Below are 20,978 nucleotides of genomic sequence, written 5' to 3'. Positions count from 1 at the left end.
AGTTCATGATTACATATAGTTTTGTTTGTTGGTCCGTTAAACTTCCGGGTGGCAATGTTATGAGCTTCTTAACCAAGCGCATACTATCTATACGGGCAAGCGGCGAACAAAAGATTCAAAGATTGAACCATTCAACTGCCGTATTGAAAAAATAGTTTCAAAATTGGCCATCAAACTGCCGTTCAAAAAGAATAAATACCTTCTCTAAAAATTAATGGATCCAAAAATCGGTTTAAATACTTTGATCGTTTGTTAATAACTTTTTGGTAATTATGTACTTTTCTAATTTGATTTTAAATTTATCTGTTTAATCACTTTTTATTATTACCTTTTCTATTTATCTTCTTAAGCCATAAGCCGATCCTTTAGCAGTTAAAAGCTACCAGAGACATGTTAATTAATCGCAATGTCTACAAAATAGAATCACGTGGGGAAATCGATGTGAAGGTAAGAATTTAATTGTTAAATGTTTTGTATAGTTTAGCAAAATGTATTCTCAGATAGATTAACACACAGATACATATATATATATATATATATATATATATATATATATATATATATATAATATACATACATACACAAACACACACACTGACAAAACACATACACACACTGATAAAACACACACAAAGTACAAATAAATGTAATGTAATCTCACCCTCCTTGTATATCTCCCACTCCCCATCCTTCTTCCCCCCCACCCTCCCCTCCTCCCCTCCTTCTTTTTCTTCTTCTTCTTTTTCTTCCAAACCAAATACATAAATAAAGCAAGAAAACAAAAACAAAAACAAAACAAAACAATACTGAATAAAAACAAAACAAACAAAACAACCCCCCAAAAACACAAACAAACAAGCAAAACAAAAAAATTCACACACATGCACACACACACACACACACACACACACACACACACACCTTCACATACGCACACAAAAAAAAGCAAAAAAAAAAAAAGAACAAAAAAAGAAAGAAAAATCATAACAAAAAGAGGACTAATATCATATTGTAATTATTAAAGGTTACATCGGTAAAAAAAAAAAACCCCGTTATTTATCTTTCCTCATTATTGTTGGACTGTCCAACCATGTCCCTTCCTGTACATTATCCATCCAATCTTTTGGTTACCATCCTCTCCTTCTGCCTCCCTCCAGTATCCTTTGCATAATGATTTTTGCCAGTAATTCCTGGCGAGAAACATGGCCATACCAATTATCCTCATTTGACTATATAAAAACGGGATTCCGTTAAAAAGTGTAAACTTCGCAAAAAGAAATATAGATTATGTACATTTTGTGTGGGGAAATGAAAATAAACTGAAATGTAAAAATTGATATGATGAATCACGTTTTATAAATATGGTAGTTCAATAAAACCATTTGATAAAATGATATGAATGACAAAAAAACAAAGAGAATAAAATTGTATAAACTATTCCGCAAAAAGATATATAGATAATGTACATTTTGTGTGGGGAAATGAAAAACAAGTTAAATGTAAAAATTGACACAATAATCACGTTTTATAAATACGTTAGTTAAATAAAATCATTTGATATAATTATATGAATGACGAAACAAAGAGAATAAAATCGTATAAACTGTTCTGTCGTACTCAGGAAAACTCCATATTTAAAATTTGCCCAGAATAATCGTCTTTCAAATATCGATCGATTTAAATGACCCTCATCTTGGCAAAAACTTTCAAACCTGTGACTTCGCGAGGTCCCAGGTTTGAGACTTTTAGCCATAAAAGGGTTATTTTGATTGACCGATATCTGAAGGACTAGTTTTCTGGCCAAATATTTAAATACATGTTTTTCCAGAGTACGACAGATAGTTGGTTTAAATCGATTTGAAAACATTGTATTGTATTGTCTAATGACATTTTGTTAAGAGAGATAGAGTGAGAGAGAGAGAGAGAGAGAGAGAGAGAGAGAGAGAGAGAGAGAGAGAGAGGGAGGAGAAGTCTTAATTAACAGCGCCAGACAGATAGGAAGGAATTAAAGAGTCAGATCAATGCAAGACGATGATGTCACAACGGGCCGATAAGACACGTGAATCTGTGGATCCGGAGGCAATCAAGAAAAATTATATTAAAAAAAAGAATAAAGAATATAAATAAATAATTATCATTAATACATTTTATCCATTTATACATTTATAATGTACGCCATGAACGTAACACGTATCAAATCTTATTGGAGATTGCAGATCAAGAGGAATCTATCTTTATATCACATATTATATCACTCTGCTTTACAATAATACCTCATTCATTCACTCACCGAATTATGGCAAAATGGCACCACAATAGGGAAGAAAAGACGTTACATCAAACCCTCTACTCTTTTGGTCCCTAAATCCTTGTGAGTTTGTATGTAACCAGTCCTTTTTCTTCTTCTTCTCCTTCTTCTTCTTTCAGCTTATCCCGCATTTTGCAGGGTTGCCATACTGTATGCCAACTAAATCTCCATGTATTTCGGTTCGTAGCACCATCCTCCTCCAGGCCCAGTTCTTTCATATCGCATTTTACCCTATCCAACCATCTAGTCTTTGGGCGTCCCCTTTTCCTCTTTCCCGCTAATTGTATAGATAGTATGCACTTGGCTAAGAAGTTCACAACATTGCCATCCGGAAGTATAACTGGCCAACACATAAAACTGTGTATAACCATGATCGTTTATAGTCTGGTTAATACAGTTTAGTGAGCATTACTCATAAACGCGGATGGCAAAAACCAATAACAAAGACTCGAGGGACGTCATCTTCGTTCTATCTATATCCAATAATTTCCTTCCCACGTACTCCCCTTTCGTCTCTTGACATGTCCGAACCATTTTAATCTATTAGGTCACCAGTCCTTATGAGTACTAATAATGAATACGATACATAAAGGTAGCAGGATGTATTTTCAAATCCTTTACGGGACATAGCAGGGGCGAGGATGAATGACCTTTGTTGACGACAAACATATATTTAGGCTAGAAATTAAGAGACATCAGAAGATGTATTACGCAATTTATATATCCAGTCCTCCGGAAGAGTTGTTTTACACTTCCAATGAAATAGAAACCAGTTTTTTTTACATCGCACTTTTCTTCCGTACTTTAATTCATAGAGATGACCGAATGTATAACATATTGCACATCTCCCCCCCCCCCCACCCAGAAAACTCAAATTCTAGCCCCAGTATCAGCATGCCTAATTCTCTTGAGAAAAAATCTGAAATCTTTTTGGTTACTGTCCGATGTTGCACTGCGACTTCCTTATGGAATATTTCAGTCTCGTCTTGTATGTTGAAAAAGTGTGTTTTTTTAAAGGACTCAACATTGCGCCGATCATTGCGAGATTCGAATGTAAGACCTACAGGTCACATGCAGAGTGTTATTTCACTTAATCACGAAACCCAAAAAAATATATAGATAAGAAAAAACAAACGTGAACTTCATATAACGCAGTATGCACTAAACATGCTCTAAACACTTCACAAGGGGTCCCTAGCCAACACTTAACATGTGGGAAGAAACGTGACACCACTTTTAATTTCCGACAAAGACAATGTTGTTTAACGGCCAGGTACTCATTTTACATCTGATTACGATGGGAGAATATGAGTAAAGAGCCTTTCCCAAGGACCCATCTAGGCACCGCTCAGAGCGGGACTCGAACCCAGGGCTTTCCGATCCAAAGGAGAGTGTGATACCACTAGATTACATAGCTGCACAATATATATATATATCTGTCTTGTCTGAGACAAATATATACATGTCACATTCAGACAGCGACACGCAAATTCCTTCAGAAGGGAGTGCAGTCAAATGCGTATTGAAGTCGTAACAATCCTCACTCAAAATATGCTTTCGATTCCGACTCACGAACGAATTAACTGGCGTACTCTGGAAAAACTCGTAAAAAAAATTTGACCAGAGAAGTCGACCTTCAAATTTCGATCAATTTAAATTACCCTCCTCTTGGCAAAAAAACTCTCAAACCTAGGATGCGAACAACAGAGATGTCATCAGAGGTCTGATCCGCCCAAAATTAAATAAAACATGGTGCGCTAAAGCTCGTAGATATGTAGCTTTCAGAGTTTTGATCCACCGATTGTGAAAATCGGGACTTCTGAGGTTTGATCCGCCGACCATCGATATGTTACTGATGTTGGGTCACAAAGAACAATTTCAAAGGGATTTTTGAAATTCCCGACCATCTTGGGGTCATTTCAGAAATTGTACTTAGAAGTACCGCTAGGTACATAAGGGTACTGGTCCTTTTGAGTACCATATATAAAAGATGTCCAAGAAATAGTTGTTAAAATTGATATTTCTGTAAAGATAAACATGTTATTTACTTTTTATCAAAATAAAACATCGTATTGAGAAAGAAAGATTCAAGTTTTGAATGAGACCTCTCATTCGTCTTCAGTCTTTAGTGTTTCATTCATCTTGTTTTGTTGATAATGGGGAAACCTGAAACACACAGATTACCTGTTTTCACTTTATTTAATTGAAGCTTCCATTCAATTTCCAATTGTTATTTGTTTTTTATATATTCAAGCTTCTGGCAGAAATGTATACATTATCCAGTATTCTATGTGATTTGATGAGGGAATATGAAGCTTTGAAAAACTCATTGAGCGTCGCGAATCTGCTAAAATTCTCTCTATAATCGATTTATGAATCCACTTACTAAGTAAATTAATTTCGACCTCATTGAAGGCTTTGTTCTCATATTTTTTTATATATCGTTACACCATCAAACCTTCAAGTAAGGACATATTTTGGTGACTGTGCAAAATAAGTTTAGGTTTGATTTCGCTATAGATAGAACGAAGATGACGTCACTCGGGTCTTTCTTATTGTTTTTTTTTTGCCATCCATGTTGATGAGTAATTCTCACTAAACGGTATAAACCAGACTATAGATAGAACGAAGATGACGTCACTAATTCTCACTAAACTGTATAAACGGTTAAGGTTACAAATCGTTTTGTGTGTTGGTCCGTCATATTTCCGGATGGCAATGTTGTGAGCTTTTTAGCCAAGCGCATACAATCTATAAACGTTCAAGTTTACACATAGGTTTGTGTGTTGGTCCGTTATATTTACGGATAGCGGATGTTTTGAGTTATATTTTTGAATAAACGCAATGCATCGATGGGAACCACAAGACACGAGACACGTGATCACGTTTCACAACATAACCAAATACACGTGTTGAGATATTCTTGCCATTTCAATATCAAGACATAAATCCAAATTCGATTGACAAGAAATTGTAAGCATTCAAGATAGGCATGATTGAAAATGAAGGACGAAGGTGTAAAAGCTCTTGTTTGGCACAGATACGAGTACAAGGCAAACAATGTCCTATATCGAAACAAAACTCTCCTTTTTGATTTTTACATGAAAAAAATCTACTTCATATATCTGTGAATTTAGAAGAATTTAAATTTATCAAAATTTATTAAACCACAAATGTGCAAGAAATTCTTTTTGAAATTTTGGAGTCATCTCAATATGTTGTTATTAGATGTAAGATCGTCTGACGATTATCATTTTATTTAAAAAGCGTTTCATGAAGGTACCGGGACAGAGTTACGATTTGTGATGAATCTCCTCCTATTTAAGATCAAACAAAGTACAGAAGCCGATGGAAAGCATTGATTATAGCAGTTGCTTGTATTGATTCTATTTGAAGAATTGGCTGCTTTGTTTAGGGTGTGAGGGTTTAAGCAATATTGTAAATAAATTCTTTAAAAAACATTATTTCTTGTCGTAGAATTAACAAGTGCTATAGCCATGGGAAAAGCTTATATTTTGTTTTTACTTATAAAACTACAGGCTGTTTAATACGTTCAAAATATGATCAATAATTTGCTTTTACGAAAGGGAAATTTAACACCAAGTTTCTTGCTGAGCGACGTAAACAGTATCTTTTAACAAGATTAACGATTACTGGGGTGTTGATTAGAAAACTGAAAACCAATTGTGTAAATTATGTACTCATATTGCAATGCATTCTAAACAATTTGTGCGGCTATCTGGTCTTGTGGTATGACACTCGCTTTCGGATCGGAAAGTCATGGGTTCGAGCCTTGCTCGGCGCATAGTTGAGTCATTGGAAAAGGCTCTTTACTCTCATTCTCTCACCGTGCTCAGGTGTAAAATGAGTACATGGCCGTTAACAGCGTTGTCTCTTTCGGAAAAAAGATTGTACTATCGCCTTACAGGCGTCATGTCTTATCCTACATGTTACGTGTTGCTGTTGGCTGGAGATCCCCTGTAAAGCGCTCTGAGGACATGTAGTGGATATTGTGCTGAATAAATTCTCTATGTTTTGAGATTGGAAACAGTACCGTTCAGGTCACGCCTAGTCCAACATGTAACGTACTGCTGTTGACTTGAAACCTATTGTAAAGCGCTTTGAACATATTTGATAGATTTTGAGCAATAAAAAGTTCCAAGTATTTTAAAACACGAAAGTTTCTTGACCCAAAAGAAAATCTGAAATTTACAATATGAAAAATCTCTCCACAACTTACACATGCGGCTTAGGTTAATCAATAAACACTTATGCTATTGCTATTTTTGTATGTTTCAGGGTAAAGGCAAAATGGAAACATTCTGGATAAACGGGCGAGAAGATATGGGTGAAAGCAACGAGAGCATGACGTGCATCTGGGTTCCAAAATCCAAGCGAAAACAAGCGAATAAACCTCTCCAACCTGTCGAGGAAAATGCAGAAAAACCCGCAACAGAAAATAAAGAGGTCGACAAAAGCCCTAAAACTGAAAATGAAACGAAAGTAGAAAATTCGAAAGATACCACTGGGCTCAAAATTGAAGACGCAGAGAAACGAATCAGTGCCGAGTCTGGTTTTGGTGAGGATATCATTATAAAAAATGTGAGCCGAGACAATTCCAATAAAGACGTAACGGTAATTATTACAGACGTGGAGGATTCAAATACAAACAATAACAAGAATCAGAACGAGACTGGACAAAATAATAACACTGAGAACAATTCAACGACGACAGAGGCAAACGGAAGTGCAAATCTCAACCACAATTCAGAATCAGGAACCACAGAGAGTGACCTTAGAAATAATGAAAAAAATCAGAATGGCAAAACATCGTCTCCCCCTTCAGCGACAACTCTAAATGATATCAATATTTCAAACAAAACAAACACAATACGACCTTTAACCCCGTCGCCTGCACCTGAAATCAGCCCTATTGTAAAAAGTCCAACGCCTCCTGTTGCAAAATGTCCGCCTGTGATACCTCCTCGATCGTCGTCTTCTCCTGACACGCATTATTCTTCAGCTCAGGGTTACGATAAAACAAAATCCCAACCACAAACAACTTCCAATAGGTCCCAGTTTCAAACCAACAGCTATCATTTAAACAGGTCACCTCCTGAGCATAAAATAAACGCAGCATTAACCCCCGTCCAGACTGGCAACAATGCCAACGGCACTGTGCCCAGGTCAAACAAGTCTTCATCTTCTTCATTATCATCGATTACTTCTATAAAAAGTAACGGTTCCAGGACCAATGGTGAAATAGTTATGTTCCCACCTCCAAAGACTTCTAGTCCGAGCAAGGGACAATCAAGAGTACCACTTTCTGCGAGAACTTATGATAAATTGCGTGAAAAATTTCAACCATCAACGACAGTCAAACCTAGAACATTGTCCCACAATAAATGAACTTATTCATTAACAAATTGTGACGACTATGGTTCTTTGTGACATCATCGTAATAGGTGTTGATGCTTTACTGCAAAGATTGTAAAAAGTAATAATAAAAATGAATATAACAGTTTCAAAAAAGAAAAACAAATAACAAACACGGAACGTTTCGGGCTCAAAATCCTTCTTCAGCCAACAACCCCCCCCCCCCCCCAAAAAAAAAACACCATTAAAGACATAAATACATTACTAAATTCCATATAGACGTCTATCTGGATTTTAGTTATGTATTTATGTCTTTCTTGTTTTTTGTTGCTCGCTGAAGAAGGGGTTTGAGCCCGAAACGCTCCGTGTTTGGTAGTTTGCTCTTTTTGAAGCTGTTATATTCATTTTTATTTATTACTTTTTACAGTCCACAACTTCTAGCAGCCTAGTGTCACTTTGACTACTGCAAAGATTGTATTATTGTGGACTAAAAGGTAGAAACGTGGTATGAGAATTCCCAATGGATTGTAAGATTACCCTAAGTTAAAAATGCGACTCGCCTTACAATATAGAATTATGTCAGACTTTGTTTATAAAAGTCTTCTTTGAGATATTGGTGTAAAGTATTCTGACGTAGACAGGGACTCAGAAAATTGCTTGGCCTGATTGTAATGCCATTATGTATAGAATAGGAAAGCATCTTTAGACATTCAGAATGTGGTGCGTTGAAGAACTAAACAATTAAAGAGATCAAACAAGAATAAAGAATAAATAATAACGCAGATTCAAAAAAACTACAACGCTGAACTTTTAAGGATATGAACAGCAACATATTATAAAAGTGTATAACTCAATTGTAGCTAAACGTAGACACAAGAAGGCAATATCTTGATGTGTCATCAATTTGTTGAATCTCAAGAGCAATGCTTCAAGACGCTAGTGGGGTGTGGTTATTCGCCCTTTTGTAAATAGCTGTGACGCCACGGAAGATGCTAAATCGTCACTGTTTTCTGAGAGGTTTGTCTCAATTATTATCAAATCCAAAGGCGCACAAGCTAACTTCAAACCCCACCGTTCACCAGACAGGGTCAACCTTGATATTTTATTCCTAGACATTGTTATCCTTGGCATTGAGAAAAGGAAATGTTTTTTTTTTGTGAACAAATTAAGATTTAGAATCTTGATGTATATTATAGATAAGACTGAACATGATATTATAGTTGCACTCCACAGTCATACCCATATTAGTGTACATACTAATGTCTTCCGTCCAGTTTTGTTTTCCTTTCATCTACATTTAACCAATGAACTCTGGAAAGTCACGTAGCTTTAAAAGATGGCCACAAAACTCCTCTTCAATATAACGTCCGATTTTTCCAATGTTTCTAATGTGACAATTACAACATTGACATATTTTTACACGATCTTCCATGGATAACCCTTGATCTAAATACACCCCAAGATCTCTCACACAAGAACAAAGTTTAACGTATTTTCACCCACTAGCATCTCATTTGTAGATATTTTTGAGAGTTGATACCTATTTCCAAAAAGTATCATTTCTGTCTAGTCATCATTAAATTTAAGTTTGTTTAGTTTAATTCAATCCTTTATGTTAGCAATACAATCTGCCATTAAATGATATTGATGGCAGTTCTGGATCATTATTCAGTTTTGTATACAGCTGAGTGTCATCAACATATAAGTGAAAATCAATGGGAAAGGTTAATAACATATCAGAAAGGGGAGCAATATACATTGTAAAATAACGTGGGGGAGGGGGGGGGGGCGCGAGAATAGTTATCAAAGTCATAAAGCTCATGGAGCCGGAGTTTATCCCTGTTTCTGTAGGCCGAAACCGAAAATAGCAATTGCTTGTGACCAAAGTGTACAAATTGGCAGGGCTGATACCCGAAATCAATTATTGGTCTGATTTAACATTGCTGTAATGGACAATGTTTTGCGTCGGTTTGAGAGTATTTCCCTTACAACAATGAGGCCATAAACATTTGGGTTATCAGACCTGTAAGTAAGTACATGTCCCTTGCTATCATTTGAACTGGACGATAGCCAATCCCAAAATTCTTTCTGCCAGATCTAACAGATCCAGCTACCTAATCACTGCTGGGTGGACATGGGGGTCGGGGGGGGAGGTGTCAGAAAATGATAATCTCTCCTGCACCCGGGATCGATCACGGTTCGTTTGCGTGTCGAGCGTGTGCTCTATCAATGAGCCACATTATTCTCTTGAGTAAAGGAATCTTTTAAAAAAACTTAGATTATTCTTGTAAAGTTTAACATTCTATTTTGACCATCAGGTTCATCCAGACGTAAAACCGTTTTGAGAGGATCCGTTACAAATGAAACCCGAGAGACCGTGTCCGTCCTTGTGACAAAGTGACAAGGTGGCAACCCGTTTAATAGCATCTCGTGTTACTATTTATATCGTAGTTGATTATATAAATCATTTTGCTCGTAGGGGGTCTCAGCAACTCAACTGATACTATGCGTTTAGCCCCCCCCCCCAACAAAAAAAAAAAAAAACAAAAAAAAAACCAAACAAACAAAAAAACTCCTTACATCAGCCAGCTGGATACAACAAAACTTTGTGAAATCTTGATTGATATAATTTAGTGAGAGCTACTAATAAAATGGCTGGCTAAAAACAATGACAAAGACCTGAGTGATATCAATTCCGTTCATCAGTACCGTCCTTACTCATAAAGAAAACAAAACACATTGAATAAATTTTGGCCAGAAAACTCGTCCTTCAAAAACATTTTGGAATTTTGCTTATTTTGATTATAAACTCAATATCTTGATGCAGTTCATTCTCGACATTATGCCGGGTTGACACAATCGGTCAGAATTATGGTATAAGGGAAATGCGTTTGTGACCAATTATTTCCCTTAGTTGTGTCCAACACAGTACTACTAGAAGATAGATAGTATGAAGTTGACGTCAATCAGAAGCTCACAAATCACTCCAACTCATTGCGAATACTTAGATGGCAACCCCGTGTCCAGTCCCTGTAATTAATAGTCACAAATCAAGAGGCTGAATTAAAAATCAAATGCATTCGCTCTATAAAACGATTGGATGCATTTACATGTTCTATAGACCTTGCATATGGTTTAGTTCGCACTGTGTAAATAAATACATCTAGAAAAAGATCACTAATTCTATTAAAGACCAAGTTTTATATCATTGTGTTTCTGGCTTTATCCCAGTTTTTGGTGTGGTATCACAACGGGTCCCTTTAAAGGATTTTGAAATAAAATACATGTCTTTATTTCTGGCAGCATAAGTAGTATTTTATTATCATTCATCATTTAAACCTTTAAATTCCTTGTGGAACATATGGCTTCAACAGTACATCTCCACCCTATTCTGTTCTTTGTCTTCTTGTTCACCTCTCCCAGGACATTCCTGCCCACTTCACCTCTTCCTCACAAGACCTTCTCCATGCTTTCATTCGTCTCCAAACCTTCCAAAAAAGGATATTGGTCACTCTCCGTGTTTCTGGGTCAGACAGAAGGATTGCTTTTTTGTTAGTGTTGTACGTGTATATTCTAAATATGTTATAGAATTGTTGATTTCAGATAGGTCTGAGGGTGTTGAATGCAAGTTGTGCTTTTCCTATTCTGACTTCTATGTTCAAACCTGCTCCTCTAAATGTTAAAACAATGCAGTATTTGATGGTTGCGCCGATTGTTGATCTAGGGGTCTGACAATCGGCCTTCGATACACACATTTCTGGTTAGTGAGCAGCTGTGAAGAAGGAAGTGGGAAGGGGAGGGGCAGCACAAAAACGAGCCCTTAATAAAGGCTTTTAACCACGATTTCTTATCAAACTTATCCAAGTAATTTTTTTGGGATATCGCACAATGTTCAGATCAGCGAGAAACTGTGGATAAATATGATATCAATATTGAAATATATGTACCATTATATGATTCTTTCATAGCTTTAAATCGACGTATCCATATATGCAGATCTGACGTCTGAACCAAATTATGGGCCAAATTTAACACTGTTGTAATGGACAATATTTTGAGTCATTTATTACGAAGATTTCCATTGCAAGAATGAGCGTGTATAATGAATTGGGTTATCAGACCTGCAAATAAGTGCACGTTGCTTTGAATGTATTAATTAGCTATTCTTAACTCGCCACTTTATATCACAGGCTTGCGCAAGAGAGTTATTGCGCGTTAAAAATAACGAATTTAAAAAAATCATTAACCATGAAACAATACATTTATTTTACTCCTCAATGTTAAATTCTTTGATACTTGTAACCAACCAGTTGAAAAAAAAAATAATTTTGCAACGAATTCAAATTATCAATAGTGGACATAAAACACAGAAATCCCCCGTCCACTTGGAATTCTCCATTGATACATTGGATTGAAAGTGAGCTTTTATATAGCGCAATATCCATTAAACGTGCTCAAAGTGCTTTACAAAGGGTCCCTGACCAACAGCACCACGTAACATGTAGAACGACACATGACGCCTGTTAAGCGATATTACACATTTTTTTTCCGACAGAAACAACGCTGTTAACGGTTAGGCACTCATTTTACACCCGAGTAGCGTGATAGAATGTGAGTGAAAACCTTTTCTTAGGACTCAACTATTCTCTGAGCGAGGCTCGAACCCAGGACCTTTCCGAAAGCGAGTGTCATACCACATAGCCGCACTATCTGTATGTGATTTCTATGAAATTATTTCTAATATTTATAATATACAGTGATGTGATCTAATTTCTATTACATCTGCATTCCATTAAATTACGTCAGGTGACCTATGATATAAGTAGTCCTTCAGAGCCGTTCGGCCCACGGAGCAGGAGTTTATCCCGGTTTCTATAGCGTGAAACGGACAATAGCAATTGCTTGCTAAGTTTTGGACAGGACGCTAGTCTATCGCAAAGTTCATTACGCCAGATCAAACAGACCCAACTACCCATTCGCTGCTGGGTGGAAAGTCAATCTCGGTCCATTTGCTTGTGAAGCAAGTGCTCTACCAACTGAGCTATCGAGACCCCCAGGCTGGTTTTAAAATTCGAACCATATAGATCTACCATTGTAGTGTCAATCGGATATCATGAGCCAATTTGAACAATTGAGCGTCACAGCTTCGATTCTACATAGTTTCATTGGCATTTTTTGAAACCTAATTCTCTCCACCTTCTCCTCAGAATTCAATCCAAATCGTAGCAAACGATTCATGCATGTTATCCGTCTCTTGTTAAAATTGGATACAGTTAAGAAAAATGGAGCTATGGTATAGATAAAGGCAAAATTACATGACTTATGCTGACTGTGAGCATTATGATAGCAAAAGGAAGGAATGAAAAAAGGAATGACCCCTTTCTCCTCCTCATCCTCTTCCTCCTCTTCCTCTTACAACAACAACAACAACAACAACAGCTACTACTACTACTACTACTACTACTACTACTACTACTACTACTACTACTACTACTACTACTACTACTACTACTACTACTACTACTACTACTACTACTACTACTACTACTACTACACTACTACACTACTACACACTACTACTACTACTACTACTACTACTACTACTACTATACTACTACTACTACTACTACTACTACTACTACTACTACTACTACTACTAATACAACAACAACAACAATAACTACTACTACTACTAATACAACAACAACAACAACAACAACAACTACTACTACTACTACTACTACTACTACTACTACTACTACTACTACTACTACTACTACTACCACTGCTACTACTACTACTACTACTACTACTACTACTACTACTACACTACTACTACTACACTACTACTACTACTACTACTACTACTACTACTACTACTACTACTACTACTACTACTAATACAACAACAACAACAACAACAACAACAACTACTACTACTACTACTACTACTACTACTACTTCTACTACTACTTCTACAGCCACCACCATTAATTCTACAACACTCTCTCACTATTACTTTTTATCAATTTCTTAATCATCATTGATTTATCATCATAATGCAACGTATACTTCTTATCATTGACATATTTCTGATCTTGATATGATATGAACTAGAAATATTCACATAAATTCTTGTTTCTTGTTGACAGAATGTTTATACTTCCCCAATTTTGCACACAATAAAGGCAAAATAAATGACAAAAGAAAGGGTATACGTTTTAATTTTTACTTTATTTTATCTTTGATGTTATGTTGCCCTGTTTTGTCAGATGCTATTCATCAAAGCGTATACAGTCCTTTGTCATAAATCATAAAGGAAGATTGCAATACATTGTCAAATACAAGAGAATATTAGAATACAAATTGAGCTTTTATATAACGCAATATCCACCAAAGAATATGCTCAAAGCGGTTTCAAAGGGGTTCCTAGCCAACATCAACATGTAGGACGAGACATGACGCCTGTTCGGTGATATTATAATTTTTTTCTCCGGACAAATAGAAGGCCAAGTACCCATTTTACACATGACAACGGTAAACAGCCTTTTCCAAAGATTCAACTATGTGACGCTCAGGACTCAAACCCAGGACCTTTCGATCCGAAAATACGTGCCATACCACTAGATCACATAGCCACATTACCATAAAATGACAAACATCTACAAAAAAAACCCCAAACAAACAAAAGACAAAGCAAAACAATATATATATATATATATATATATATATATATATATATATATATATATATATATATATATATATATATATATCAAACAATTTAACAATCCAAATTTTTTTTAATATATACCCAAGAAATATTTAAGTCCATATGAGGAAGTGGCTTTTACTATCTGCTAAGGCGCATTTTCATCATTCAAAGTATACGGATTTATTTCATTTATTTGGTGATTTAAAGTTGAAAATACTAGGTGGTCATATTTACCTCATAGGGTGTTTTGAAACTTCTAGTTTTCTATCATGATTCTACGTTGCTCAGTCCATTGCTTGTGAGGGTTAACTTATTTTCTATCTTGATGCGATTAAAAAAATAATAAAACTGGATATTTTATATAGAGCAACATCCAAAGCGCTTTATAAGGGGTCCTAGCCAACAACAGCACTTAACATGTAGGAAAAAAAAACATGACATTGTGCTGTTTACGACCATGTACTCATTTTACGCCTGAGTGTGGTGCAAGAATGAGAGTAAAGAGCATTATACCAAGGACTCAACTATGTATCGCTCAGGACTCGAACCCAGGACCTTCTGTTCCTAAGACAAATGTCATACAATAAACCACACAGCCGCACATGTGTTGAAAGTAATATCGTATGTAGTATATTGATACAATTTAGATCGACGTGTACTTATTTGCAGGTTTGATAACCCAATTCCTTATGAGCTCATTGTTGTAATGGAAATCTCGAAAAATGACGCAAAAGTTGTCCATTACAACAATGTTAAACTAGGATCATAAGCAGGTTCGGATGTCAGACCTGCATGTATGTACACGTCGATTCAAATGAATCCAGCATGTCAAAATGTCTTCAAATTGAAAGTTCTTAAGATCTTCATGGGTCCGGATCGCTCAGTTGATAGAGTACTTGCTTCACACGCAAAGAAATCAAGAAGGATCCCAAGTGAAGTCACGATTTTTTTTCTTCTGACCCCCCCCCCCCACCCCCCTCCCCCTGTCCACTCATCAGAGATTGGGTAGCTACATATCTGATCATGCAGATAAATAAAGTATAAACAGAACCTGAATCTGGTACAAGACAAGTTTTTACTAAAAAAAAACATCTCCAACTTAACAAGCGAAAGGATGAACCTATAGTTAACAATACCAAACAAGATTATAGTATGATGTAAAAAGATAATATATAAACTCCTACTGTCAAACACATTTGACCGTCTTCACCTCTGCAAAAGTTGAAAAAAATTGACCTCGGCAATATATAAAATGTTATCCCACTGCTGCATGGAAGGGACAAAAGGTATATAGATAGATCTGGCTGTCTTCTTCCTTTCCGCAAAAGAAGCAAAACTTGACCTCGGCAAAATATGAATGTCTATCTCATGGCTGCATGGAAGGGACAAAGGTATGGATAAATATAACACCAGATGACCTCCGCTGGCCACAATTAAGGTCGAAATCACTCAAGTTCTTTTCCCCTTGAACTTGCTTTTTCGTTTCTTCAAATTAAGAAAAGAGAAATTAAAAAACACCACCGTCTTCTCTGCTTAATATTATAAAAATAGCAAGAAATAAAAATGTGAAATTGAATGTAAGTTTCAATTTAATATACGAAAACAGATACAATGAGTTTCGAGTTTCTCCTTTATCAACAAAACAGGATGAATGAAACACTACAGACGAATGAGATAATGTGGTAGTGGCGTTGTAGTGTTTCATTCATCCCGTTTTGCTGATAAAGGGGAAACCCGAAACGTCCATTTTTATCTGTCTTCGTTTATTAAATTGAATCTTACATTCAATTTCACATTGTCAATTATTTCTTCGAGCTTCGAGCAGCAACATTTACATTAAGAATAGCAATTGGCGACATCTATAAGGTTATCATTACATAGCTCTGACACTTCCATGTTCTCATAATGACTGATCACTTTGGAATACTGCAAACAATGACTATTTTTATAATCATGGTTTGAAAATTATAAAGTGCATTATCCAAGGACTCAATCAACTATTCACCGCTCGGAGCGGAGCGCGAGTCCTAGACCTTTCGGCTAGTACTTTGCCACAAGATAATATGGCCAAACAAATGAAAAATAATAAAATCTGAAAAAAGTCTCTAAATTGACTTATATGGGTATAAATCTGATACCTGAAATGAAATCGTATGCTAAGCTTTTAAACTTTCAGATCAAATAAATGCTCTCATCGAGTGGTCCTTAAGAGCCATTGAGCCCATGGAGCCGAAGTTGTATCCAGGTTTCTATGATAATAGCAATTATTTGCTATCCTTTGGATAGGACGTTAGTAAGTCTATCGCAAAGTACTCTCTACCAAAATTTAACAGACTCAGCTACCCATTCACTGCTGTAGTCCTATAATTATTTTTTCTTACACTGCCGTACTCCAAAAAAAAAAAAAAAAACATTAAAAAAAGTATTCAATTATTTGGCTACAATATCGTATTCAAATATAGATCTTTAAAAATGCCCCCCCCCCCCACCCCCCAATCTTGGTTAAAAACTCCCAAACCCGGGCAGAGTTGCCCGATGGGTGTTCTTTTTGTACAAGGACTACTACAATATTCTTAACTGCATGAAGCCAGGTATTCGTTCACACCTGAGTCGAGTGGAGCAATGTGTGTAAAATGCCTTACCCAAAGCTAAAGACACAAAGTCGGGACCAAAATTTTCAACGATCACTGTCACCCACTCCGCTACTGATCATACTTAACATTGCTTGATTCATTTTGTGATAAGTCAAGACGATGACGTCACCGAGTCACATACATTAATGTGGAAAAATACTAGAATTCCAATAAAACTTTCTTGAATGAAAAACCATCTCTATAAAGTTTTTTATTTTTGGATTCAAGTATAAAAGCACCAACGAGGCGTTCCAATGTGGGGGTTTGAAAAAAAATCTTTTCTGCACTAACATGAAAGCGTGTCAGTGCAGGAATTGCTGTGATGAAATGTGACATTTGTATGGAGTCAAAAGCACTGAAGCGAAAAGAATCTGCCAAATTGGGCTGATTGTCACATGGGAGGCATGGGAAAATAATGTTGCTTCTTTGGCAATATAGATCGTAAACGGGAGGCTTGTGACACTCACACACACACACACACACACACACACACACACACTCGCACCCATATACGCACATAAAAGCATATTATTTTAATATTATATATATATATATATATATATATGTATATGTATATGTGTTTATATATATATTTATATATATACTTGTGCATAAACACGCTCGCACACCCAGTCACGTACAAAATAAAATAATGAGAGAGAGAGAGAGAGAGAGAGAGAGAGAGAGAGAGAGAGAGAGAGAGAGAGAGAGAGCGTAAGGGGAAGGGAAAAAAGGTTCTCTGGGCTCAAGTTTGTCCCGATTTATGAAGCGTCAAGCGTCAAACGTTAAGAGACACTTGCTTGCTACCCTACCGATAAGGTTGCGAGTTGTTTGCAAGTCACTTTGCGCCATATCTAATAGATCTAGTCATCCAATTGCAGCCCAGTGGACAAGGGGGTCAGATTTTTTTTTAGACAAATGCTCTATCACTGGGATAACTTGACTCACAGAGAGAATGGGAGGGGGGAGGGGAGCAAGATAAAATAGAAAGTGGGTGAGAGGATTGAAATAGTAAGAAATCATGCGATGAGAATGATAGAAAGTTAAGCGAGATATAGAGAGAATGCATCTTGAGGTAGAAATAAAGATCACATATTTAAGCAACAACTTTTTTTTAGATATTTATATAGATAAATATCCACCAAACGTGCTCAAAGGGTTCCTGGCCAACAGCATCACGTACTGTGTAGGAGGAGACACGATGCCTGTTATGCGATATTACAATTTTGCCAACAGAGGCATGCTTTTAACGGCCAGGTACTTATTTTACACCTGAATATGGTGAGAGAACGTGAGTGTAAAGAGCCTTTTCCAAAGACTCGATATTGCCTCATCCAGACTGGGGCTCGAACCCAGGACCCTCCGATTCAAAGAAGAAGGTTATACTACTAGACCACATAGCCGCACGTTAGAAACAAAGGAGGGAGGTAGAAAGACGTAGCATGGAGATGATCAGACAAAATGCGGGCAAGGCGAATATGGATCAAAAGTGTGATGTTGAGGTACTGTTTCCAATCTGATTGGAAGTGTATATAGTCTTTTTTCCGGAGGACTTATTACGTACATTATGCAACTGCTCTTTTGGTTTCAAAGTGATAGCATCTTGTTTTTTTCAAGCATCAATAAGTGCTGGTCATCAATACAGATAATCCTTTCTCACTCTTTTCCGCACCATAATCATAACAATTTGAATTTGCCTAAACACCCTGTACTAAAATAGTTATGCCACCTTATGATTCAATACACTGGTTGCACACTTCCAATGAGTTTTGATCGGAAACAGGAAGGTGTGACGTCAGAAATTCTTTATCTCATTGAGTCTATGAAAAATAATCCATTAAGAGTGAGTTAATATTTAAATTCATCGTCCTCTAGGTTGAATGTTTTGTTGTACACACCTTGCAAACTCGCATTTAGGGATGGTGATGGATGGAGAAAAAAAAAAAAAGAGAGAGAGAGAGAGAGAGAGAGAGAGAGAGAGAGAGAGAGAGAGAGAGAGAGAGAGAGAGAGAGAGAGGGAGTGGAGTGGAGCGTGATCATTTTGAAGATGGAGAATCTACCAGCAAGGGCATTACTTATCATAACAATACGTTAAGCTCAGTTGTCAGCCTTGAGAGTCACATGATCAGTTATTTCCAATTCATAAAAATAGTATTAATCCGAAAGGACTAAAATGACTTGTACAACTCTGATATATTAATGTTTTGATACTCTGATATGTATCTCAAGGTTAGTTATAACACTACAACTGCTGATCACGGGACATCTGGTATTCAAGATGATATTTGAGCGATGTAGTTTTCTGGTTTTTTTTTCCTTAAAGAATAGTTATTTAACATTTTCAAAACAAGACGAAATGTCTAAATAAAAACGTAAAAGAATAAATGTGATTTTATAGAATTTTATTCAAAATGATGTGTGCTGTTTACTTTGTGCAAAAATGCTCCATTGGAAGAAGATATGTTTTTATTGTTGATATTTATATAGGCTAACATAACTGACTATATTCGTTATACTGGTTGTTAGTATTTCCTTGAATTTTCCGGCGCTTGCTTTACGGGGCTTTTAGGTCAAAACTTTGGATCTACATACGCATTCAAGATTTTTTTGCTCTTTACTCCTAATTTTAGGGAAAAAAAACTGAACATGTCTTTTTGTGGAAATTCTTCACTCTGGGTAAGTTGTATTTCCTTGTTTTCTTTAATTATATTTAATTATAATTACAATGTAATAAATAAATGGAATAAAGATACACATTTATAATGAGGACTTCTCCGATTTCAAGATATTGCCCTTCGCTTCGTCCCATATATTCCCTCTGGATGCTAAATTGAATCGAATTTCCGTCGCATAAAGGACACGTCACCTTTTAGGCGTCCATTCTTGTATTTGCACTATTAGAATACCATTTCACCCTCTATAGCTAAAGATAATATTTGCTACAGTTTGGATTGAATTTTGAGGAGAAGGTGGAGAGAATTGGGTTAAAAAATGCCAATGAAAAATAAAAATATGTAGAATTGAAGCTGAGATGCTCAATTGTTCAAATTGGCTCATGATATCCGATTGACACTACAATGGTAGATCAATATGGCTCGAATTTTAAAACCAACCGGGGGTCTCGGTAGCTCAGTTGGTAGAGCACTCGCTTCATAGGCAACGGGACCAAAATCGATGCCGGTTGCAATCGAGATTTTTTTTCTGACCCCACCCCCTGTCCATCCAGTATTGAATGGGTAGCTGAGTCTGTTAGATTTAGCGGAAAGCACTTTGCGATAGACTAGCATCCTATCTAAAGGATAGCAAGCAATTGCTATTGTCCGTTTCACGCTATATAAACCGGAATAAATTCCGGCTCTATGGGCCTCCAATGGCTCTGAAGGACTGCTTTTTTCCCTTATTTTTAAACCTACCGATGTGTGCATGGTATGTCAATGATTAAAGCAACGATTGAACTTGTGAGAGCTTCGGTACAAATGGATGGGTCAAAGACTAGTTATGTCGTACTCTGGATGAAACACATATTAAAAAATTTGGTCAGAAAAGTCGTTCTTCAAATATCGATCGATTTAAATGACTCTCATTTTGGCAAAAACTTCGGCGAAGTCCCTGGTTTGAGAGTTTTTGCCAAGATGAAGGTTATTGCTCACGGCAGAGTTGTATTGAGTAAATGGAAGTTTAAGTCCTAATTGACTCTTAAGGCAGAGACTGGTTAAGCTTCAATCCCTTTTAGAATAGGTCAGTTCGTTTATTAATGATGGCACCAATATCATTTCAAGCAAGTAAGTAATCAACGGTAATGGCTCCAAAATCATCACGCACTTAATAATGATAATAATAATAATAATAATAATAATAATAATAATAATAATAATAATAATAATAATAATAATAATAATAATAATAATAATAATAATAATAAGTTACTTATCTAGCGCCCAACTTC

General features: G+C 36.2%; 2 protein-coding genes across 2 annotated transcripts in view; both read left to right on the top strand.

Moving 5' to 3' along the window:
• Nucleotides 1-397: 397 nt before the first annotated feature.
• Nucleotides 398-7,717, top strand: LOC144971793 (uncharacterized). Its single transcript, XM_078912867.1, has 2 exons — nt 398-447; nt 6,608-7,717. The coding sequence occupies exon 2, from the start codon at nt 6,620-6,622 to the stop codon at nt 7,715-7,717; it is 1,098 nt and encodes a 365-aa protein (XP_078768993.1). The 5' UTR covers nt 398-447; nt 6,608-6,619.
• Nucleotides 7,718-19,598: 11,881 nt separating this feature from the next.
• LOC144970759 (multidrug resistance-associated protein 1-like) overlaps nt 19,599-20,978 on the top strand; it is a 57,233-nt gene continuing 55,853 nt past the window's right edge. The window contains exon 1 of the mRNA XM_078910752.1: nt 19,599-19,708. Coding sequence (XP_078766878.1) covers nt 19,679-19,708 — 30 coding nt within the window. The 5' untranslated portion in view covers nt 19,599-19,678. The remainder of the gene's footprint in view (nt 19,709-20,978) is intronic.

The sequence above is a fragment of the Berghia stephanieae genome, chromosome 4 (assembly GCF_034508935.2).
Source record: "Berghia stephanieae isolate SIO BIC M18660-M18661 chromosome 4, UCSD_Bste_1.3, whole genome shotgun sequence".
In the NCBI taxonomy this organism is placed as follows: domain Eukaryota; kingdom Metazoa; phylum Mollusca; class Gastropoda; order Nudibranchia; family Aeolidiidae; genus Berghia; species Berghia stephanieae.
Note: the sequence above shows the minus strand (reverse complement) of the source record. Positions and strands in the feature narration are given on the sequence as shown.